We start from the raw sequence: 25,587 nt of genomic DNA, 5'->3' as shown, positions 1-25,587 counted from the left end.
ATGTTGAACTATCCCTTTAATGGAGACACAGCAGTTGACACTGAAGGTGGACATGACCTCGAACGACTTTCTCCTCTCTGGTTTGCACTCTCACCTCATTCCAGTTGGGCTCTGTGGAGTCTCTGTACACTCGTGTTTTGGCTTTGTTGACAAAGTAGCCAAAAGAATCCACCTCCAGGGAGCAGTAAAGATCTAGGGGGCAGAAGTGAAACTCATTTTCAAAGCTGAATCAAAATGAAACTGAAAAAAATCATCAGGTTAATGACTGTGGGTTGAGACAGACACGCACGGACAAGGTCTTCTATGACCTCACGCCGGTTAAGAGTTTTCTCTCTTGTATGGTTACAGCTCTACTGCTGCTGTCTGAGGATATCAAATCATGTCAAAGGGAGTGGACCCCCAGCTGGGTGAACCATGCCACAGACTATTGCCCGACTGGGTTTTGTAATAAGAGAGCAAAACGTGAGTGTAAGCAGGCAGCGACTGGAGAGGCCACAGACATATTTGAGGCGGCTTGTACACTGTGTTCCTGGGCTAATCCCACTTGTTCCCCTGCAGCTGCCCTCCCAGCTGACAGCCACGGAGAGGGGGGGGCGAGGGGGAGGGAGAGGGAGAGGGAGAGGGTGGGTAAAGCACCAACACAGAGGATGATGTGACACCACGTGCAACCTGCGGAATTGTCAGTGATATGATTACGGATTGAAAAAACAGGCCAACGAGCCACTTACTTAAGCTCTGTTTGAGCCCTGATGCTGAGTGGACGATGACATTAAGGAAGCCATATAAACCAGGAGATTCATCATCTGTGGAGGGAAGAGTTCAGTTACAACACAGACACTGAGGACACACTGTATTAAGAGACATATTAAATCCCCTGCTGTGTAAATGAACCCTACCTTCTTTATTCATGGTCATTGGGATAGTGTGAACAGTCTGGAGCTTCACACATGAGTTTGTGAGCATCTGCAGCTCCAGAGAGGTCAGAGAGAAGCTTTTAAAACCTGCAGGACACAGCCAAGGTGATTGTTAGTCATAGAAAAAAAAAACCCGAAAAATATTTATAATATTCCAGCCGTCTTCTCGATAACGTCAGAAAGAAACACTCACATTTCTTCTGCTGCTCTCGAATCATCTCCCTCCATTCAGCACGCTCGTAGTCAGATGAGATGAGAAACATGAATCCCTGAAAGAAACGAAGGAGCTGAGTGTCTCCTGCTGTCATTTCACGCCATCAACAGCAGAGTGCAGCAGAAGCCAGAGTGAACAGTTGGTACGTTCAGGAAATAAGATAAGGCTGAATATACAGTACTATCTATTAAAAACTCATTAAAAGGAAAAAGCAAATCATCAGCCAAAATTCTTGTACTGTATCCACGAAGGGTTCTAGAAAAAGGCCTCAGACATCCTGTGACTCACCTTTCCATTTCTGTTGGCCACTCTGAAGGCCATGTTGGGAGACATGAGGAGCAGCAGTGACTCCTGCTCTGATAACTTCTTCCTCAAGCGCTCGATCACCTTGGGTCCCTTGGTGGTTCTCTGCAGTCAAACAATAGCAGGGTTAACAAAACACAGACCTGCTGTCTACACACATTATTCTGTTCACATTTAATAATAATAATAATAATAATAATAATAATAATAATAATAATAATCATCATACATTTTATTTTAAAGCACTTCTTAAATAACTCAGACACTGTATAAGAAGCAATAAGAAAAAGCAACACAGGAGATACCACGTTAAAAAAAACATTTTGCAACAATTTGCTTATAGTATATGTAGTATATATGATTTATTCTGTTTTAGTTTGTCATCAGATTAGGTAGATTGTTGTGATGTTTTTGCACATCACTAATAGATTTAAAAGTCTGTCAACAAAGTCGGTGCCGTGTTTCCCTGTGTTCTGTGTGGGTTAGCTTTGAGTTTCTGCTTTTCCTCACCTTTTCTCTCTGGATCTCATTCTTGATCTGAGAGATTTTAATCTTCATCGCGTCTATTTCCTCGTCCTGGACCAGGGGGATGGGGGTGGACTCACAGTCCTCGATGGTCTGGAAGGTCAGGTCAGCCAGGGGGATGTACCACTTACAGTCATACTGCTGCCCTTTCCTGTTGGAGGATGACACGCTCGTATAAATACATTTTCTTCACCTGATAATTGTGATAACTGTGTGAATGTAAGCACAAGCTTTATTTCAAATTTCTTTATTAGGATTAACCCCTTGAGGTGTATCACCTCGTTTTCGAGGGGGTCCCAAGTAAAAATAAGAAAGAAGGATAAGGAAAAAAATAATAGAAATACATAACAAATACAACATACATACAACATTCACACACAGACACTGGAAAGAATAATCCAGACATTACAAACATTACAGCCTAAGCATACAAGAAATAGTGAGCTATTACAAGCAGTTAACTTGAATGCATATCATATTATGGGGTATAGTGGCTGTACATAGCATCAAGGACTCAGAAATGGGCAGTAGGTAGGTCCATCTCCTGGGGAGATGGTGAAATAAAATGGGGCCTCAACAACCAATGAACAGTCAAGTGTTTCAGGTCATACATGAACATTCAACCTTAAAGTGAGATGACAATGCATGCTTGAACAAACTAAGAGTAGGGAGGGATCTGATGTTGGCAGGTAAATTATTCCAATCAGCAGGAGCTTTGAACTTGAAGGCTCTTTTGCCGATTGCCTTTTTAACTCGAGGAACGGTGAAAAAGAGCTGAGAAATATGTCTAACTTGGTAGGTTGATGTAAAACGAAAGAGACACTGTATCAAATATGGGGGATAATTTAGGTTAAAACTTTTATATATGAATTCAAGCCAGTGCATATGTCTTCTCATATCAGGGGAAGGGAGATTGAGGTTTTGATACAGTGCACAGTGGTGTGTATGGAAAGCACATCCAAGAACAAATCTACAAATTATTTTGTAAGCAGTGTTTAGCGGGGCTAGAACAGATTTAGGAGCATTGAGATAGACAACATCACAGTAGTCAAGTAAAGGAAATAGCAGTTGGGTAGCAAGTTTCTTCCTAACTTTTAACGTAAAACAGTGTCGACTCGAGAGCGGTAAAGAGTACCGAGACCAAAGTTTACTTTGTGCAATATATGATCAATGTGAGATTTGAATGAAAGATTAGAATCAAGCCATACACCTAAATATTTAAAACTGTCAACTGTATGCAGATTTGTACCATCCTTACAGGTAATAGAACAAGAGCCTGACATAGATTTTATGAAGATATAACTGCACAGAGTTTGCGTTAACACGTTTATTGTCTGTTTGGGTGGAGCAACCGTCCATTCCCCAACAACCCTGGGATTTGAACCTGTGGGTCACATGCCTCCGTCTCTACCCTCCGGCTGGACGCTGACCCAGACTCACCCCGCGGCCTGTTTCTTCAGCTTGGTGCAGAGCAGCAGGTCGGTGAAGAGGAAGACGTGACGGAGTTTCCTGGAACCTTCCACCAGCTCCACCATGAAACGATCCCTCAGCAGCTGACGGTTCTGCCAACAGGAAACCAGAAATACAGTCTTTACACTCGCTGATCAAAGTGTTCAGGAACTTTCAGCTGCACCAAAAAACAAACATGTGAAATACACGGAGCTGCTGAAAGTTTTACATTGATGTTCAGTTTTAAATAGTTTAATGTGGCATTCGATTTTACGCTGATGGTTGCACATTTTTACATTATTGTTCAGCCTGTGGTTATTCTGCTGCTTTAAAATGAAAATAAACAAAACAATAAATCACATATAATGCAACCAAAACAAGACAGTAAGTGTAGACGCCGTCTGACGTTCTGATGATCTGTGTTTCGCGGAAATAGATTGTAGTCTTGTGCTTCCTGCCCCCTCGTCATCCAGCCTGAGATTAGAGGTGGATGTGATGACGTGGCCTCTTCCTGCAGCAGCACGCATCTCAAATTCCCACTCTGCCTCTTGACCTCGAGGCTAAGGCTGTTTACAGTGACAGTGGCCATGTGAGACTTTCGACCATCGCACACCGGCCGCGCCTCCACGAAAACAAGGAAATCACTGCGGCGTGGCTTTCCTCTGCACGCTCCAGTTCAGCTGCTTACGAGCAGGCTGGAGAGGCACCAGTAGCTAGTGTCCTGGTTTTCAGAAAAGTCGAGGTAGCAGGGTTACATCCGCTTATTGTTTTGTCACACAAACGCGACCACAAACAGTCAATAATCCAATGGAAAAAAACCACCACGCAGCGCTCACGCCCTGCAGACACAGGAATCTGCTCCTGCTTTTTTATGCTCTACGAGACACTGGGCACTGAGGCATGCACATGAGATGGGGCTAAGCAAACTCGTGGGTTTAAATGGTCGTGGTAATTACAGGCAGCTACGGGCGCAAAACATCGACAACAATGGGTTGTCAGATTTAGTTCCAGAGATGATCGCGTACGACGACCAAACCTGTATTTAAAAACTTGCCCACTGTCATGGGCTGGTATGCTATCTGTCAATCTTCCTGTGGGATGTTCAGACTTCCCAGACGACATGCAGAAGAATGTTCCCAAGAACTTTCTTTGATTTCGTATCCCACCCTGGTTGGCTCGGGCCAGTTCCCAGGAAAAACAGAGGAAGTTCTCACTCAGGTCATCTGAATCAGAGTCCCGAGCTGCATGCTGCTGGTGTTGGTGGGGTCAGGAAGCATGGGCGAGTCGGTATACACACACCCGGCGTAGCAGGCTGGGTTAGACAGAAGTAGACAAGGCGGGCCGGGCCGCGGGTCGTTTCTGGGAAGCGGGGGTCGAACGCCGCAGCAGGGGGACGGATGGGAGTGAGAGCCGAGTTAATCGACGGGTGTTCCTGGTGTGTGACACAGAGACCCTCGCCTCCAGTTGTTTCTCGAGGCTTTTGTCACGAGCTTCCTCTACGCTCCACTTCCTCCTCGACTACAGCAGACAGGCAGAGATGAGTCAGCAGCAACCTGACTCACACACACTCAGGGTTTTATTGCAGCTTCCAGACACCTTGTGCTCTCAGCTTTTTTACTGTCAATAGCCGAGATGTGACGGTAACCACTGAGGCAGAAATAATCCTGAATCAAAGAAATGCCAGTGCTCTAAAAGGCTGTGAACTGGTTATATTTTTGTAGGGAGATGAAAACCTCACCTACTGTACTGTACATATAATCACCTGGTCTGTGCTTGATTGACTACATTTTAGCCACATTACTGCATAACTCTGGAAGTGGCAAGTTCAGTCTGTCAGTTAGTTAGTTATATATAACTAAAAAAATTAAATTATAAAAAGAAAAAGAAAAACTCAGGTCCACAGATTCACGCCCCATTCAGAGTGATCTGGTGAAATTCGGTGGTGTAATCTGAGAAAAAAAAAGCCTGTATATATATAAAAAAAAAAGATACATATGAAAATAAAAAACTAACGTGTTCAAAATCAAGCTCAGTTCTCCTAAACGCCGTCTGCATGACAGAACAGGGCTGCTCCTGTGAGTTAGCCGACACACACCGGACATAATTATATAAAACCATACAAAAGTGGGAGCGGCCCCAGGAGTCGGTGTGATGGTGCCAAGCCTTCAAAACCACCACACCTTCCAAACCACCGAAGTTGTCCTTGGCAAAAGACAATCCGGTCCACAAAAGAGAACAAGCTGCACCTACTCTTAATTTGTCCGTCTGTGGGCTACGTGTGTTTATTTCAAGAGGAAAGTTGATGATCCTTGTTGATTTATTTGCCACAAACCGACTATGTTGGCATTAGTGTTTTGGGCAGGCCTGAGCACATTTATTTGCAGTGAGGTTTATCAACCGTGAGTCACAGAGTCATCAGTGTAACTGTGAGCTGATGAAGCTGCCGAACTGACCTCTCCCTTCTTAACTGTCATGGACTGTCTGCGCGGTGTGATCTCTTCATTAATGCTGGAGAGGAAGTTCTGGGAGATGCGCAGGGCGTCCTGTAGCAGTGGATAGTCTGGGTGGCTGGAGGGCGTGTGCTTCAGGAGATCCTTGAATATAAAGAGAAATATATGAGAAACTAAATCCAGAAAACCGTCACACAGATGAGATGCAGCAGATTTCTGTGAGCGCAGACTGGACTTACATGCAGAACCAGCGTGCTGCGCGTCACTCTGTCCACAGGTTTGTAGAGAAGAGCTGTGGAGGAGGAAGAGTCAGTGCAAGAGGCCCAGTCACAGCTCAGCTGCTTATAGCACATATTGATTAATGTGGAGGATGGCCATTCATTTCACTCAGTACTTACTTTCCAGTGAGTTTTTAGCCGACTGGTCTTTGCAGTCCTTCGTGCTTTTGACCTTGAGATTCTGGCAGGGAAGATGACACCAGAGTGAATAGTGAGAAAAAAAAATACGCTCATTAAACCAAAGCAACTGCCCTAAAGCTCAATTAAAACAATTAGCACAGCTGTAAAGCGCTGCTCAGCTCCGTGCACTGTGAGGGCTGCTGAAAGCTGCTCTGTCATCACTTGTCCCGGGCAGCTGTACAGCACCAAACGCCGGCCTGCTGCATCCCCGCTGGGTGTAGCGTGATTGCATACCTCGGATATCTCCGCGAACTGAGCGTTTGCCTGGCAGCACTTGTCCGCCGTCTCCACAGCAACCTTATAGTTATCCACAAAGGCCCGGTACACTCCCAGCTGGCTGGCCTAACAGGGAACAAGTACAGTACTGATTAGACTCCTTCTACGACAGCGAAAGTAGAGTTTATCAGTTCATTATCATCACTGGGTTTGTTGCAGTGTCACTGTGCACAATAACGTCGCATGAGCTGGAAACGCAGAAGGAACTAATACAAATCAGTGCGATACAATGTTGGCTCACGTGTCTATATATAAACCTGTGTGTGCACGAGTGTTTTTCATCCTCAACAGCAAACACTGAGGTAGCTTTTAGTCAGCGACCTCCTATGGAGCGTTTTGTTCTCCTTTACTGCTTGTCATGTGGTGTAGCGAGGCTTTTATCTGGCCAGGAGATGACTCCAGGCAGTCTACTCACATGTGCACTACAAGGTCCACGGAGCATTACTAAAAGCCAGAGACCCCCACCTTTTCTTTTCTTTTTTTTACCCAGAAAGTCCCCCGCTCTTTTAACGATCATTAATGATCAAGGCATGACATTTAAGCTATAATTAGTTTCTAAAAGTTACCGACCTGAGGTGTATTGGTCTGTTTGATCAAAAATCAAGACACAGTTTGATCCTGTTATTTGATGCTTACAGTAAATCAGCTGAAGGGCACGCCTTACTGTACCTAACTGTGTGTACTGTAGGTACTCAAGTTCAACTCATGTAAATGTTTTACAAATTCAACAGTTATTACAACATCACACTCATGTGAGCTCATCAGATGCTTTTCATTCTATTGCTCTCCAACTTCCTTGTTTACTTTGCTGCCTAATGGTTCTGTGCTACTTTCGAAATCAGTCAAAAGAAGTGGAGAAACAGGTTTTTATTGCCTTAGCCCTGAAACATAGATATGACACGTTTCCTCCAAAGTTACCTTGAAAGAATTGAACCATAAAAATCTAAAAATCGCATTTTTAATTTGACAAAGGCAGTGATTTATTATATTTGTGTTGATAACATTTACACAGCATTGATAGATTTCCACTGTTAATGAATTACCTGGTAAGCTTGTGTTTACACACTTACTCATGACAGCAGATGGGAGATAATGGGAACAAAACCAGTCTTTGCATTCTGGACTTTTACAACATCAACAAAATCCATGACCTCCTTTAGGATTTATTGCACCCCGTGTGAAATGGTACGGTGAGGACTAGAAACTCTGACCCATGTTAGAGATGTGGTACTTCCTTACATATGTTGTATTTATGCCCCATGTTAGATTGACTATAATCTAAGATTACCTACTTTTTTAATACTGGTACAACAACCGCTGCTTTGTCTATTGAGTGTGCTACTGAAGGAGAGTGGGCTAAATGTCCACCAGATCGCATGGTGCAGTACAGCACTTATTACTGGATGCAGGATAGTGTTGCAATATTGGAAAACTAAACTATTGGTGAGGTACAGTAGTGATTTGATGAAATGGCCAAGATTTCTTCCTATGAACAGACTATTACAGACTGATAGATAGGGAAAACATATATTACCCAGGGGGCAAAGCAAAAAAACGGACACGGAGCGTTGTAAAAGGTTTGACACCAGAAATGATATCCAGGAACTTCAAGGATTAAAACATGGGTGGACAACCTGGTCAACTAGCTGCTGGAAAGATACAGGGGGCTAAAACCCCTTTCTGGGGTCATTTTGCTGGCGAAATGATGTAAATGCAAATATTTAGGTACTACAATGGCATAAATAGTCATACAACTTTAAAATTTGGCAGAGAGTATCTTGACACATAGGGGGAGGCATGAAAAAAAGATTCTGGGGTTTGATGCAACTCAATTTTAAGATATCACCCTCAACATCCCAAAAAAGACCAAAAAAAGTACTGTTCGCCTGACAAATTCTCATGAAAATTATTATTTTTCAGCACTTTATGGAGAATATCTATGCTTAACATATATATAGAAAATTTCCTTAATTCATAAGCTTCCATTTGAAACCAAGATAGCCTTTCTATCTCAAAAGCCCCACTTGCTGTGGCCAACGGTCTTCTCTATCTATCTGTTCACTTTGGGGAGACCAGAAATAGAATGGTTTCTGATCATGCCAGTTAACATGTAGTTTTTCACAATAGGTGTTGCATTGTTTGGAGACAGCCTGTAGCTTTCCAGTAGCTAGTAGAAAGGCTATCTTGGACTCAAATGGAAGCTTATGAATTAAGGAAATTTTCTATATATATGTTAAGCATAGATATTCTCCATAAAGTGCTGAAAAATAATAATTTTCATGAGAATTTGTCAGGCGAACAGTACTTTTTTTGGTCTTTTTTGGGATGTTGAGGGTGATATCTTAAAATTGAGTTGCATCAAACCCCAGAATCTTTTTTTCATGCCTCCCCCTATGTGTCAAGATACTCTCTGCCAAATTTTATAGTTGTATGACTATTTATGCCATTGTAGTACCTAAATATTTGCATTTACATCATTTCGCCAGCAAAATGACCCCAGAAAGGGGTTTTGGCCCCTGTAGCTTTCCAGCAGCTAGTTGACCAGGTTGTCCACCCAGGTTTTAATCCTTGAAGTTCCTAGATATCATTTCTGGTGTCAAACCTTTTACAACGCTCCGTGTCCGTTTTTCAAAAAACTGGGATTTTGCCCCCTGGGTATATATGAAAATACGGGGCCCTTATACAGCTGTAACTTGATACACTGGTTGTTTGCACCTTTTCTTTTTAACTCTTTCCATCAGTCTTCATTTGTATCTGTGTAGGTGTGGGTGTATATATACTGTTTGCTTATGATGCTCTGGCTCTGTTGGTCTCCCTATGTTTTTTTTGTAGATGTTCTGTTTTGGCTCTATTTTAATTTGTGGTTCAGGCTACAGGTATGGCATGTACATAATACAGTAGACTATACTGTCTTTTTTCTGCTGAAAATCAATAAAAAGTGAATTACCCAAAAAAGAAAAAAGAAAAAACACATGACCTCCATACCAGTTTCTGGAAGAGGTCGCCCACACACTGCTGGTGGCTCCAGTCCTGGACTCGGGGCAGCAGAGCGTCGTAGAAGTCCTTGTGGATCTCATGAAGCTCTGGTACTTTGAAGAAGATGGTCTCTATCTGCTGGATAGTCAGCATTGGTTGGGACGTTGTGGCTGCGGCCCGCAGAGGCTTCATGGGCTGGATGAATAAACACAGTTCATGTTAGAGAACATGTTTTCATTCGCCATTTATGTTACTTCTTCCAAAAGGTTATATGATATGGTCTCACTTGACTCAGAGACAAATAGCATTAAAACCAACCTAGCACTGTATTGAGCTGAGTAAGCCAACTTCTTATTTTTAAGAGGAAGAACTGATTATTTGTTCTTTCAAAAGTTACACTGAGTCACAAAGTAAATGCAAAATATCAGCAGTTTATTTTCTTTTGTGAGACAATTTTAATTTGTCTGGGAAATTATTTTGTGTGTGTGTGTGTGTGTGTGTGTGTGTGTGTGTGTGTGTGTGTGTGTGTGTGTGTGTGTGTGTGTGTGTGTGTGTGTGTGTGTGTGTGTTATTATCTCCACATACTATGAGCAGGGCCTCCAGGTGGCTGAGGTATGTCTCCTCACTGGCCAGGATTCCTGACAAAACCCACTTTCTCATCTCCAGCCCCTTCTCCTGATCCAGCTCCACCTGACACCACCACGGTGGAGAGAGAAAACAATCAGACGAAGAGGAACACGTTTCGCAACAACACAAAAGACTCACGTCCAACATACGTGACCTGAAAATATGTTGGATCTTTAATAAACCTCCCCCACACGTCTGCAAACCTCTGGCTGCAGATATTGTTGTTGTGGGCTTCGGACAGACCAGATTTGATTAAACTCTGTGGGAGTTTGAGATTCCAGGCGGCCTGAACCACAGACTCCTAGCACCTTCAGGAAGACAAATGTGTCTCTGAGTTTTTTTTTTACTCCACACAGGTTAAATCCATCAGTCATCCTGGTGCGGGCTATCGTGACAGTAAGAAGAAGCTCACCGGAGCGTCGAGAGGGGCTTTATCAAGCTGCTTCTTTATGTCGGCCGGATAAAAAAATGCTGAGTGAAGCCTCCATCATGACTTAAGCTTTGAAGATCACAAAGTGTATACATCAGAGGATAAGAAACACCACAGATAGGACGGGAACACGGCAGAGGGGGGAGGGGAGCTGCGTCTCTTTTCAACATCTGTTTGCCCACACTGAGTTTGCTGAGTGTATACAGTCCTGTTCAGCAACGCCCTGCCTCACAGTCAGAAGCACTTCCATCTGTGCTGAGCTGTACGCTGAACTCTGGGTTTTATTGGTGGCCTCTGGATGCCTCAGCTGGAGCAGCTGTTTGAACGCCTTGCCAGAGGCCTTCTTCAGCCGTCTGAGACACTCCACTGGTTTTACACAGGAAGCCAAGTTTGCTCATCGTGAAATACACAGCTAGTGTCGTCTGTGGCTCTGGAGGAGTCATGGATGTCATTACAGTAGGGTCAATGAGATGGTGTCGCTGTTGAGTTTTGATTAGGGAGCTTTGTGGAAGTGTAAACGATTAAAGGCATAGTTTAACATTTTGGCAAATTGGCCCATAGCCATAATCCCTATAGTTTTAGCAGTAGGTTCGTTCGTTTTAATTGTTGGTGCAAGCTATTTTTAGAACGGCGGAGCAGAGCAGAATCCAACAACTCCAAAACGCTCTTGTGGACAAGTTGTGACCTGCACATTCACCACGCTATTAGATAATAACAGAACGTTACGAAACAGAGTTGTTTTTGAGGTAAATTCATGCAAAACCACTGATGCGCGTTCCTGTCGAGATCAGATTTTGGCAAGCAGTCTTGCATTTGCCTCAAAAACAACTCCTTATGGTAATGGGCCAATTTGCCAAAATGTTGAACTATCCCTTTAAGTGAATGTTTATTATTCTCTCTCCCAGTGCAGATTTCATACAGTACTATTCATTTAGAAAGACTGGCATGTTCGATAAACAACAATGACCTTTCCTGAGAAGGCCGGTCTGTGATTCACTACATGTTACAATACAGATGTTGCTTGTGGACAAAAAAGGGGAAGCTATTTCTTGAGCAGTTCCTAAGATGCTGCATTCATGAGAATGGGATGGATGGACAAACAACCCAAACATAAAACCTCAGAGCAGGAGTCAAAGGCTTTATGAGCTGTCCCGATATCGACTGTTATATTTGAAAACTGATCTGCTTAGGCTGAAAAGCCACAGCTTCTGTAAGTGTTGGATGGTGCGTGGAAAGTGGACAATGACAACACAGCAGAGGAGAGACCTGGTAACGTATCTCTTGAGTTGACCGGGTAATATTACCGACAGCGATGATTCCAGAGAGCCAGAGCACTGGGTGTCTCGGCTCTTTGAGCGTAGCCGTGGCGAGGAGGAGGGGGATCCGGTGTAGGACAGAGGGTCGTGGCGAGGCTGGTGCTCCTCTGAGTGCTCCAGGTCATATCCATATGACGGAGGGGTCTCGCTGTAGGGAGCCTCTGTGAGAAAACAGTCAAAGCAAGGAAAATAAACAATGAGAAAGCTGATGCAACAAGTTAACACATTTTTTTTTGTTGGTCTGATACTGGGCCAATAGTGGTTTAAGTGGGTGGGGCTAACAAAGCTATTTTACTAGTAGTCGAGGATTATTAAGATGCCACCACCTTCACACATATCACTATAGTGACATCAGGAATGATGTAGATGTTCATCTTGTGCTTACAATAGACAGAAAGCAACCCCTATGAAATTAATAAGAAACCAAATATATCCCCATTTGTGATACATTTCTCTGGAGCCTGTGGGACAGGTGTTTCCAGCATCAGAGCGCAGCTTTGAAGAGGAAAAGCTCTAATAAACACACTGTGGACTACCTGTTCAGAAAAGGCCTCTGGAGAAATAAACAAACATGCAGAAGCCTCTAAGGACTCTGATATTCCCTCAGGAGTCAACGCAGACTAAAACTGAGCTAAAAGGAGAATAAGAATTAAGCAAATATTCATCAGGTAGCCTGCCAGAAACATCAATCCAGCATCAATGCTGATGTTGCTCTGTGGAAACTGCTTGCAAACACGTTCACCTCAACATCTTCTTAAGGTAAATGATATGAGACCAAAAACCAAACCCTCAAATGATTGGTCTTGGATATATCTCTCTGAGTACTTCTTGTGATCTAATGCAGTGGTTCTCAAACTTTTTTACATCAAGGACCAAATTAGACCACAAACCCCTCCATTGGACAACAAACACCAGAAATATTTTTGCTTTGAGACTGAATAACGTTACTTTTTTAGTCAATGTACATTCAAATTATGGCCAATGGCGTGAATTGTTTTGGACAAAAAATAGAGAAATTCATGGAAGAAAAAGGAACATTTCTGGAAAAAAGTGGTAAAATTTCAAGCAACAGTTGGGGACCCCCTTGAACCCTCTCAAGGACCCCTGGGGGTCCCCAGACCCAACTTTGAGAACCACTGATCTAATGTACAAAAGTGGTTTATATTGTTTATATCATGCACTTTGTATTATCTAGTATTTTTGTATTTCTTGGATTTTTCTATTGTTTTCTTCTTTCTCTGCTGAAACTATGATGTGCATTGCAATTGACTTGCAGTTCTAGCCTGTGTATGACTGTAGCCTGTCCTGTTTGACCATGTGATCTTTGACACTATACTGTATATAGGAGTGAACATATGGTTGGCCATTTTACAGTATACTAACCCTGATAAAGGCCGAAACACCGAAACATTGTTGAACAGCCATGTTGAATTAAAAGTTTTTGTTACTTTTCATCCTTGTGAGTGCTTCAGTTTTTGAAATCACTTCAATCAAATAATTGGTGTCTGTTGACATCATGCTCACATTTGACATATCCAAGCCCTGTGTGGTCTGCTGTGTGCACAGAGCAGGAACGAAGGGAAAGTGGAGGCCCTCAGTTCAATTTTGTCCAGGGACCCCTGGTGTGTTAATCCAGCCATGACCAGATTGCGTTATATTGTACAATGTTATTTTGTATTACCCTTGTACACCCAGCATGTGTAACAGCAGCTATCATAGAAAACACAATAAACACTAAGCATGTCCTTTACTGCCATTTGTCTTCATATCGCAGCCTGTTTTAACCTTCATAAACCTGTGACCTACACAAATCTACCACACGGCCTGTGCCAGCCTACTGCTGCTCGTGCCAGCAAAGTGGATAAGTCTGTGAAACTGCCGTGGCAACACACGTGCTCTGTTCATGCCCGCTTTGATATTCACAGTGTGTTTGTATTAAGATAACAGAGAATCAAAGTGCTACTGTATTCAAAGACGTCTCCAGGCTCAGGAAGGAATCCTTCAAGGAAATAGCCACACAAACCATGCTGACACTTGAAAAACAAGTTGAACACAGTGAGAAATGTGTGTTGTGCTCATCATCCCTGTGATTTCAGACTATTAGGACACCCTCAAGATGAGGATAAACAGGTTCTGCATCCTGTAATTACCGCCAGCCGCCTCTGACACATCGGCGCTCATCATCCTTATTATCATCATTATCGCCGTCAAGGATGTCGGCGGCCGGAAAGATAGAGAGCTGAGATTTCAAACCTCAGTGAGACAGAACGGGCCAGAGTCAGACGCATCAAGCCAGGTACAAGAGCTGGTTCAACTCGGTTTGAAAAACAGGAAGGAGAGGATTCCGGAAACTGGGGGAGGATAAAGCCGAGTCACCCTGGAGAGGGGGCCGGGAAGACGGACAGAGTGACAGGATGACATCCACAGAGGCCACAACAAAAGAGTCAAGCAAACACACTGGGCCCAGCAGAGAGGCGGAGAGCTGTATTGACTGCTTGAGGAAAGAGAGCAGCGCAGGCCAAGCAGCTTCAGAGCGCAGGGGGAAGTCCATGTGAAAGGCCACTCTGTGCCCCAGTGAGATTATACATCAGGCCCAGCGTCGGATGAATAACACATCCTCTCTCGGCCAGCGGCCTCACAGCCACAAACTATCTCCAGAAACAGCCAAAGCTTGGAAAAACACTGGAAACAAGTAGTGAAAGTAAGAAAGAGGATTTAAAGGTGCATTCTGCAGCTTTGGTTTGTGTGACTTTAAATGGGAACTTTTTTTTTTTTAAATAAAGAACTGACTTGGCTGCGGCAGTGTGAGAAAGACATCACAATAGATCCTCAGTGTGCAGCTTGTTGTTGGAGCCATCGCGAGCGCAGCTACTGAGGAAGTGTCCATGCAGGTCTCTCCGGGAAAATTCGGCAATTCATCTGCCTCGGAACGGAAACAGGCTTTCTGAGCAAGGTCATCTTTTCACAAACAACTCCCTCTCCCACTCACAGTCACACACTTTCATGTGTGGTCACAGCGCTCTGCTTCAAACAGTGAAAAAAAACTAAACAAAACCACAATCCAAGCCAGGAATCTTGGCGTAGTCGTGGTCTCAGCTCCACTACTTTAACAAAGCCACATTCAAAACCATTACACAGTCAGTTTACTGTCACGTTAGGAGCGTATCAAAGGATGTGGAAGATGTACATGTTTCTCTACAAGAATCTAATCAAATGGATGACACAGATGCAGCTGATGGTGTCCTCACTAGAAACAAGACCAGTTCAGTTCTCAGCTCTTTCACTCAGCTTCCCATCTGTCCAAGACCTGACGTCACAATGATTCTGTTGGCTCACAAAGCGCTGGATCCTTCTCTGATCTGCTGCTAACTTATGAACCACCAGGTCGTCTGGGACACGTCTGCTTTCTGTCCCCAGAGTCGAAGCTAAACATGGAAGAGCAGCGTTATGCTGCACATATCTGGGACAGGGCTGCAACAGGTCTGTCCTTTTATATCAAGACTCAAGACTTTTCTCTTTATTTAAAGCCCCCCTAAAGAGGCATTTTAAAATTTGTAAAAATTCTCTGCTATGACTGTTTTGATTAGAATTGCTTTTCCACAAAAAAGTTGTTTAAAAAAACTCTCAGAGGCTAAAAACACGTCTACTTTCTCACTCATTGAAAAATCCAGGTTCTATGAACATTCATGAGTATGCAAATGTATCATTACTTGCTCCCGCCACCGGGTTGCTCGGTAACGGCGGTGCCCGTCAGCGGGGGCAGGGAAGACGGAGGAGCGATGTCAAATTGTCAAAAATGACGTATTAAACCTGACTGGGTGCTGAAAAACTGAATCCAACTTTTTCAGCCTCTGGCTTTGAAACTGCATTTTCAAATCTAAAATGCTCAGTTGTGGCTGCATTAGCAACTTTGCTGCTGAAATGTCTTGTAGCAGAACCCAAACACTACATTGACATGTTAATAATTTCAAAAAGTCAATTTTTGGTTTAGGGTGTCTTTAATCAAATATGTCTTTTTTTTAATTCAATGGTTTATTTACCGGTAATTGTTATTTTTATATTTTGAAATGTTTTATATTGCGTCGACATGGGGCAGTGTTCCAATTTCATTGTACTGTTGTATGGCATGTGACTGTGCAATGACAAATAAAGATTTATCTTATCTTATATTGTCCTATGATACTACATTGTTTTGAAGCTTTCTATGTTATGTGTAAAGCATTGTGACCTTACGTGTTGAAACCTGCTATACAAATACATCTACAGTCACAGCTACCATGTTTACATTACAGCTCACGCTGAGGTGCCTTTGGCAGTCAAAGACTTCGCAGAAAATAACTTGTGCATAAATGAAAAGATCAGTCTATCTATTTCTGTAAATCATTGTGACACAAAGTGTAGTTGACTTTTTTTTTTACCCTCTCCTCCTTTCTTAGATTTTTCTCCAACAACTTGTTTCTCTGTGTAACCTGCCTTCTTTCATTTGCCCTGATGGTAAAACAGTTTGTGACCTTTGGGCTGAACAAATGAACTGAAGTGAAGGCTGTTCTTTAAAAAACTCAAATGACCTGCTTAACTTGTGACACAGAAGTTCTGTTGTTCTGTTTTTTTAAGGCCAAAGACCAATAATGACATTTCAGAGTTTGAAATGTCACATCAGACACTTTCATTTTTAACATACACATATAACATTAACAAATGTAATATAAAACAAACTTGTTTATCTATTAAACTATCACATTCAGTTTTATATTTTAGTCAATATTGCCTTAAAACCAACACGCTTGTATCATGAAATTTAAACTCCTCTTCATGTCTTTCAATTCCTAATATTTCAAAAACACCTGTTCAAATAGAATGATTTCATTATCTGCCTTATAAAACACATATATGTTGATACCTATATCCATCATGCTATATTCTGATGATAGTTTTTTTCTATCTTACTTTTAAATAGTCATTCTTGAATATATTAATTCCTCAGTCAATTGAGTGAAAATTCTCCATAAACACAGTTTTAATACTGGAAGCAAGACAACAGAAGTCACAGAGAAGATACAGAACAATGTTGTTTCTTGTATCCAGTCTAAGCATCACACATGAGGGGGGCAGTCATTGTGGCAGCTCCTCTCTCTTCCTGTCTCATACCCAACTAGCAGCAGCTTAAAATGGTTTCAACTTTGCAATAGAGCTGTAATAAATACATGCTAATGACATTACGTAACGTTGCTGAGCCCAGCAGTCGCTGCTGTGAGCTGTGCGGAGCCGTGGATCAGAGAGAAGCTGATTTTGTTTTGGACTGTCTCTGAACTCTGTAATTCTGTGTTTTTGAAGGAAATTCATTTGGCTGTTTTCCTACAAGCCTGATGCACGCCAGATTACTGTAAATCACCCAACCACTCCCCCCCTAAAAAAAACAAACACCTTTCTAGACCCCAAAACAGAGTCTTTGTTCCACCGCTCCACCACCCTGAACAACAGCACCTAAAAATAGTAGGATATGTAAAGAGTTTGTCAAACAACTGGCTCCTTGTTTCCAGCGCACACTGTACAATAATCACTCATCATGAAACACTTTTCCTTCCTGCAACATGCAAACAAGACTGTAATGTTTAGATGACCGTTACTGCAGTTTATTAAAAGGAGGCACACTGGCTGTCCCATTGATGACAAAGCAAAGACACATCGGAGGCCCTAATCCTAATCCACAGAGATGAACTGCGATAAACGGACAGAGAGCGAGCGACAGATGTGCAGCCAAGACAGTATCACAGCAGCAGATTCACTATCACAGAAATAATCATGTGGCCTTATTTCCCCACACGAGGCCAACACACAGAGTCAAAAGAGAGAGGAAACATGGGATGTTTCTATGACTGTGCTGTTGGTTGTGGAAACATCCAGAGGTGAAAGATTGGATCTATGTAAATGAATATTATAATATTCATGATTGGAGTAATGGGAACAATTAAGACGACGGTTCCCAAAAATAAAAAGCAAAAAGCTTTATGGGCTGATCCCAGAAAAGAGCTGGAGCTAGAATAGTAGTGTCCATAATTCAGCTGTGAAAAGGCAAAGTGCTGCCCAGGCTGCCACAGTGACTGATCACTGATCAGTGGGTTTAAATAGCTCAAGGGCAGCGGACTCCTGTTTATATTGCTCTGAGAATCGGACCCCACTTATTGTTTCCCACTGTGAACATATTGACCATCTGCACAGAGATCGGTCAGCTGACAGACATCAGTTAGATTGTGAGCGCCCAAAAATAAACGCCACAGAGCAAATGTGTTGATCGATCCAGTAGAAAGGTTTGGAATTGAGATTTAAAGCATCTATAATAAACCACAGTGGGAGGAAAATAGGAACAATGAAGGACAGCCTTACTGTCACCTCTGTAATGGCTGTATAGATTTGGGGAAAAGTTGCACCTTTGGAATAAAAGCAGCGGTAGATGCCAATGTGAGATGTTGTTAAAAGCTTAGCACCACTTTATGCCTCCAGCAAATGGATTCTCCTCCAGACTGTGCGGTCGCTGGGGAAACGGCGGTGGCAGAGAGAGCAAATAGAGGGGAGCCAGTTAAAGGATGATGCTTTTTCAAACACTTGATGCAGTGACCCCGGACAGTGGCCCTTGCTGTTTTCCTCACTTCTTGGCAAATGGAAACATCTCAACAGATTTATGTGTAACACACTTTACAATGCCTCTTTAGTGACATTAGGTCATCAGACGACAAATAGTCTGCCTGAATCCCACCACTAATGAGGAAACTGATTTTTTAAATTGTCTAAATAGGTTGAGTGTCAAGCCCCATAATGCAACTCTGCAACATATTGTCAGTCCACACTATACCAATTCAATCACATAGGTCTACAGCCATGTTAGCTGCTTTGAGGCTGCAGCACTTTGAGCTACATACGAATGTCAGCATGCAAACATGCTCATAGTGACACCTTTAAAGGGATAGTTCTGCATTTTGGAAAATTTGCCTATTGCCATAATCCCTATAGTCCATATAAGTAGGTTCATTACCTTTATTTATTAGTGCATGTTGTTTGGAGATCAGCAGGGCAGAAACATGAGCTGCTCAGCAAAAACAATGGAGGTGAATGGTACAGGTACCCGTCTCTCATCAAACTCATCAAATACACAATCCAGCAACTCCAAAATGCTCTCGTGGACAAGTTTTGACCTGCACATTCACCACACTATGAAATAATCATTACAAACTGTTTTATAAAGGAGGCATTACTTGGAGCTTTTTTTTTTTTTTTTTTTTACTTCTTTTTAACAGACAAAAGGATTTTTTTTACTTTTGACTGCAGCGCGCAGTCTTCCTCAGAAGTGAAATAAGAGACGATGGGGAGACTCACAAGAAGAAAAAAGGACAAAGCAGAACAGGAAACATTGAAATCATCAGCCATATCAGACCACTGCAAGAGAAATAACCACATCATGGAGTGGGATAGAGCCAAAACCATCGGGTCAGAACCACACAAACACAGGCGATGGGTGAAGGAGGCAATAGAAATTTAGAAAACGGGCCAACAACACCATGACCAGAGATGAGGGAACATTCATGCTCATACACACCTGGGACTCTCTAGTCCAGAGAACGTCGGACGGCGCGAGGCGTGGACAGGTTGGCCACGCCTGGTAACATCAGCTAATAAGACAACGTTACAGCCATTAGCTGACTTCTGAGGAAGACCGCCCACTGCAGTTGAAACATATCAAAAGGTAAAAAATGTTCTTTTGTCTGTTAAAAAGAAGTAAAAAAAATTATCTAACTGAAGAAGAAGACAAATTAACATAATCATGAGGCTAATACTGTACCATCTTTCATACCAATGTATTTTATATTTACTTTAAAGGGACTACGAGGACTTTCGGAAAGCTGAAGCGTTTTCACACTACATTTCCCATGAGCCTCCGCGCGCACGGTGAAATTCTTATATAGTTATCGAAAATGGACCCAGTAACAAGTGTGGGTAATGTAGATTAATCCACATTTTATAACCAAAAGCAAACTCCTCTGGGTCTCTTTAAGGGTCTAACTCCAAACCAAAAATGTCAACTTCACATGATGGCCCCAGAGAATATAACAAGGAATAACCAAAGGCGTCAGTCTGTGGGGATGGCGACCGTCTTTAGGGACTAAATAAAAAGCGCTGACTGGATGAGCAACATCCCAATCCTCCGACCACCCAGCTAGCATGGTGAAAAAATATTCTCCAAGCCCAAACTGGGGTTACTCACATGATGTTACTTACAGACTTTACAAAGGTCCTACAGAGCCATAGAGGACAATAAACAACTCACAGTCTGTGTAGTCCTCACCAGAAGTACTAAATTGATTTTGACAAGTAAAACTAGTGGGGTGTCCCTTTAACCTCATACTGTAACTGCGGTGTCTGTTGTGCTAATTACAAACACAGGCTGTGTGTTTGGCAAAAATGTAAAAATGTAAACTAACACATCATCATCATCATCACATCCTGGCTCATCTGTAGTGTCTGCTGGCTGGAGGAGGCCCTTCAGACCGCAGGGCCCCGTGAAGGCAGCGAGGCCCACCAGCATCCTCTGATGTGTACAGTGGCGCAGCCTAAAATTAGTGCCAGTCATTGAGCAGTGTAGGTCAGAAGTGGCGGCCCAGCCCAGCACACCTACTAATCAGTGTGCATTGAAATAGCTCAGGGTGGTCAGACTGCTGCTTGTAACAGAGGGAATCAAAGCCCAATAATTGCTCCAGTCTGTGAAAATAAACAGACAATGGAGTGTATGCACGCGTTAAGCTACACACAGATTAGCTTTATGGACGCGGTAGGAAATAGCAGCATGTCTAATGTGAAACGGTAGCTATTAAGTCTTATTAGGTTATTACATTAGGGAATTATTATGATTGCAATGGTTGTTTGAAAAGCCTATAAATTATCCTGGAGCCTGGCCAGTATTCAGCCACAAAGTGTTTTTTTTAAAGTGCACACAAACATACAGTAACTGCTGATGTTGCTTATTATAGGGAAATGATGAGCACAAGTGAAGTAACCAGTCACATGAAAAGCCATAGTGACCTCCAGGTATGATCAAATATTCATTTGCATGTCTGAATAGAATTAAATATTTGTGGACAGGCCTCACCTGATGTGCTTTAATGTGATTGGCTAAGATATAATCTGCCCGGCAACATAGGTTTTTACATGCCACAAGTTGGTCAAAGCCGACTGATCAGTGGTCAGTGAATCATTAATCACATTTACAAATTGTTTGGATTGTTTTACTAAATTACAAAACTTATGAGTCAATGAAAATTAAAAAAAAAAAAAAGTCTGGGTCATTTCTTCTGCAGCTCTGTTAAGTCCACAAAAATAACTCCTTATGATGTCACCGGGGCTGTCTGGGCTCCAACATTTATTACAACTTGCAATTTTTTTGTCATGTTATATAATGTGTTCAGTTACAAATTGGGTGGTTTAAGGACGTGGGCATTTACCCTGCAGCGAACAGATGCTGTTGGGATACATTATGGGTTATAGGGTATAGTGTTTTTAGGGGTTGGCCCATAGTAGATTTGAAATGTCAGGACATACAGTATGTAGCACCTAATAAAGAGCCTCTTCAATACTGCACATCATTGGTTCAGCTTGATGCCGGCAGCCAGAGGGGACATCTGGAAGGGTGGGACAGACACAGATGCTGTTGTATACATGCCATGCCTCTGATGCAAAACCACCGGTATGTTATCTAAGATCATACACTAAGGGCAGCATCATGTCGGTTTAGGATGATTCAGTGTAATCAAGTGGAGGGGTCTGCTTAAAAGCAAAAATAGGAGACGCCTTCTGCCGGTGATGCTACAGTTTGGACCACTTGTTTTTCATCTGTTGCTCTAAGGACAACAAAGATTACTTTATGGAAGTCTATCTATGGAAATACAACAACAAACCACTGGACCGCCGCTTTAAATGTCTGGATGCCGAGTTAGCCAGCCAACATTTTGAGGAAAACAAACTCTGCTGCTGACCGGTGACACAACAAGCTCCATGGGTCAGGCTGTTGTGAGAGAGGTGAACTCATACAACACTTAACATTTCATTAACCCCCCCCCCCCAACACACACACACATACACACACGCCCCACGAGCAGCTGAGACATTCCATAAACACTTGGCCTGCCAGCCAGCAGCACAGAGGGCCCTTTGAGTGGGACCAGGGAGGGGAGCTGAGATTGCAGGAGCGGAGTGCTGAGGCAGAACACGAGGGAGGATCACTGAGCCGAGGGAGGCCTTCAGGCTCATAATAAACATGCCAGGGATTTTTTTTTTCTAGGAAGGTTTATCTATGGAAACGTAAGTGTTGGTTATGTGGATGGAGGGGAGGCGAACAGGAAAATCTAGAGTGAGCGGTCTTGCTTGGTGTTTTTGTTCTCTCTTCTGATAGGATGAAAACAGAACAAAAAGGCTATTCATGACTTTTTACTGTGAGAGCAGCTGCCGATGCCTGGCCTGGTGTACTGATGGCCTGCCAGCTTTTGACCACTCTACCCAGTACACTGCTCAGAAGAACAGGTGTCTTCCTTACACACACACACACACACTTACACACATACACACACACACACACAGGCGAGCTTGGCTGCTGACAGCACTTCCTCTAGTAGGCCTACATTTACTCTAGGAAAGGGAGAGGCTGAATTCTTTAGCTTCCTTGACCACCGAACCTCAGATGTTGACATTCAGGTACAATGATAGGCCTGTCTGGGCTTCCTAGGGGGACCTCAAATATTCATGAGTCTGCAATTAACTGGGAGTGCGAAACCAGCGCCGGTGTGACTTCTGCTGAGGCAGCAGGCAGTGCCTACCTCTGGACTGAGGCCAACACATTCATACAGCCTTCATCACCTTTCAGGCAGACACTTTCTATTAATGTCACAGCCATCCCAGACGGACCTCGTCTACCTGCAGAAACTGTGCCACATCCTGGCCAGGGCGAGTTCAGCTTAAAGGGATAGTTCAACATTCTGGCAAATTCACCTATTGCCATAATCCCTACAGTTTTAGCAGTAGGTTCATTACCTTTAATTGTTGGTGCAAGCTGTTTTGAGATCGGCGGGGCAGAGACGTGAGCTGCTCAGCTAATGCAACGGAGGCTAATGGTATTTCTATGTTTCCCTCATCAAACTAAATACACAATCCAACAACTCCAAAACACTCTCGCACATTCGCCACGCTACGTATATGTTTGTAACATTACGACAAATGATGCAAATACTACTTGCGCTTTTGAAGTCACTCTGCCGAGCATCCCTGTTGGGAATGTAGTTTCAGCTACACAATTGCCTCGAAAAGCAACTCGTAATGTTCCGTTATTATCTCATAGCGTGGTAAATGTGCAGGTCACAACTTGTCCACAAGAGCGTTTTGGAGTTGTTGGATTGTGTATGTGATGAGTTTGATGAGGGAAAGCCCAGAAATACTGCGCGCCGTGCAGAGCTCCCGCTGCCCCGCTGATCTAAAAACAGCTTGCACCGGCAATTAAAAGTAATAATGAACCTACGACTATAGGGATTATTGCAATAGGCGAATTTGCCAAAATGTTGAACTATCCCTTTAAACACGTCCTAGAAGACAATCACCTTGATTTTGCAGAGCGATTACGATTAAACTAACGGGAGTTTGTTATTCCCCCCGTTGGCTGACCTCTTCCTCTGCGCGTGGGCTCGCTGCAGTACATTATAGGGGACAGCCTACACGCCCGGATCCTTCCTCAGCCACAACAGCAAGCCCTGGCCACAGGCACGTCAATGTCATGATGATAATTAATTATGGCAAAATAGACCCATCAGAGAGGTGGCCTCCTTAAAGGCCCACAGCTAATCAGCAGCTCTATTCACAGCCAGGCTTGACAAATGGCCTAGATAACCAGAAACAAGGAGACAACACTTATTCTTCTATTCATAGAAAAAAAAAAAAAAAAAAGTCCCCTGGGATGTGTCAGTTTTAGACTGGCCATTTCACACAGCCCAGTGGCAGCAGCAGCAGCAGCAGCAGCAGCAGCAGCACATGTACATGTTTGTTTTTGTCAGTAAGTCTGCGTTTTTGATGGAAAATCAGTCATTTTTTTAAAAGCAGAGACAGACTGCCACCACACCAGACCTTTAAATCCTCACACAACAGCAGCAAGGACAATGTCAACACTGTGGCTTCTGCAGAGTTCACATATTCCCTCGGCAGGATGCAGGACATAAACACAGCATTCTGCCCAGCAAATCCTAACAGCCCAGAAGGTTTAATATAGGTGAAACCACTGATGTTTATTGTACAGTACACTTTACATTACTTTGTCTAAAGGTCACACAAAGCATGGCTAACTGCAGCACAAAGCGCCTTCACAACGCTGAGATTCATTTAGCTTTACTAGGCTGATTTAATAGATTTTAGTGAATACCGCAGCGCTTTGTGATAAAATACAAAAAAAAAAGACTTTCCAACTGCTCCCTAAAAGTCACTAACCACAACAAAGAGCAGTTTATTGCACAAACTTGCCTCAGACCGGCTCCCTACCCTTGGCCTGATCCAGCAACGTGCACAGTAATGTTATTACAACATCAGAAAATAAATCCAGACTTCTGGTAATCCACAAAGCAAAAGGGCCGCATGAGGCAGCTGTGCCATTATGTCAGCAACAAGTCTCCTCTCCTGGACAAACGCTGCACCGCTCAGCCCAGTCTGCAGCGTGGCGCTTCCAACAGAGGGTGTCAAGCAGGACAGGCTTCATTAAAATGGGGAACTCCACTGATTTAACGCAGGAGGAGTCTGTCGGTCACGGGATAACACTACTCACAGTTCACCCTCCACCGCATAAACAGTGGTTTGACAAAGCTTTTAACCGCATCGCATGGTCTTCATCGCTATGACAACTGAGAATTTAAGTGAGACAAAGTTGAAAGATTTGAATAAAGACGGTTTTAAGTGTATTTATTTTTTCTTAAGCTGTATAATGTCTTGGCTCTGGAGGAGCACCACGATGTCGCCAGGGTAATCAGCCTGGGCCTGGAGAATACAAATCTACCTGAAATATGATGTGCTTGTACTTGAGGATGTATTGTATTGGAATAAAGTCAGCATATCTCAACAACAACAATCCCCTTACTATTACCATTTGTCCATCAACTAACTATACATAAGTGCACATTGGAATAGGAGGAGCTTTTATGGCATGCAACTTTTTCAGCAAAACTGAAAAAAGAAAAGAAAAGAGAAACAAAAAGAAAAGAAGGGACAAAAAGAAAAACATAAACATCATGTGCATTTGCTTTATAGTTCTTTCTCTGCACGATTAAGAAAAAAGAAGTGTGAACAAAGCAGTACAGAAACATATCGACAGCATGTCTGGCGTCGCTCGGTGACAAATGGCGCGGCGACGCAGCGCCAGCTCCAATGGATTTAGACCTTTCAGTCAGTCATCTGAACAGCGTGCTAGCTTACACTTCACGCCGATTATATCACAGACTATCTGCTTGTTTGTCACATGCTTTGTGTCAGGGAGCTTTGCTTTGGGATCACCTTATATAACAACACACCATTCTGCTCATCTGCTTTAATCTGACCGCACAGTGGATAACGTGCTTTTTTGGGTAGAGAGACAGGAC

At 43.1% G+C, this 25,587-nt stretch overlaps 1 protein-coding gene across 1 annotated transcript in view; it reads right to left on the bottom strand.

The window, feature by feature from the left end:
- LOC310991808 (breakpoint cluster region protein) overlaps nucleotides 1-25,587 on the bottom strand; it is a 38,850-nt gene that overhangs the window by 9,354 nt on the left and 3,909 nt on the right. The window contains exons 2-15 of the mRNA XM_083979740.1: nucleotides 11,927-12,099; nucleotides 10,151-10,255; nucleotides 9,575-9,760; nucleotides 6,548-6,655; nucleotides 6,254-6,314; nucleotides 6,095-6,147; nucleotides 5,859-5,999; nucleotides 3,397-3,518; nucleotides 1,942-2,107; nucleotides 1,417-1,536; nucleotides 1,108-1,183; nucleotides 897-1,001; nucleotides 729-803; nucleotides 95-192 (exon numbers count right to left, since the gene is read on the bottom strand). Coding sequence (XP_083835866.1) covers nucleotides 95-192; nucleotides 729-803; nucleotides 897-1,001; nucleotides 1,108-1,183; nucleotides 1,417-1,536; nucleotides 1,942-2,107; nucleotides 3,397-3,518; nucleotides 5,859-5,999; nucleotides 6,095-6,147; nucleotides 6,254-6,314; nucleotides 6,548-6,655; nucleotides 9,575-9,760; nucleotides 10,151-10,255; nucleotides 11,927-12,099 — 1,589 coding nt within the window. The remainder of the gene's footprint in view (nucleotides 1-94; nucleotides 193-728; nucleotides 804-896; nucleotides 1,002-1,107; nucleotides 1,184-1,416; nucleotides 1,537-1,941; nucleotides 2,108-3,396; nucleotides 3,519-5,858; nucleotides 6,000-6,094; nucleotides 6,148-6,253; nucleotides 6,315-6,547; nucleotides 6,656-9,574; nucleotides 9,761-10,150; nucleotides 10,256-11,926; nucleotides 12,100-25,587) is intronic.

This window comes from Trachurus trachurus (assembly GCF_905171665.1).
Source record: "Trachurus trachurus genome assembly, chromosome: 9".
Classification (NCBI taxonomy): Eukaryota; Metazoa; Chordata; class Actinopteri; order Carangiformes; family Carangidae; genus Trachurus; species Trachurus trachurus.
The sequence above is the reverse complement of the archived record's forward strand: the minus strand, read 5'-3'. Positions and strand labels throughout refer to the sequence as shown.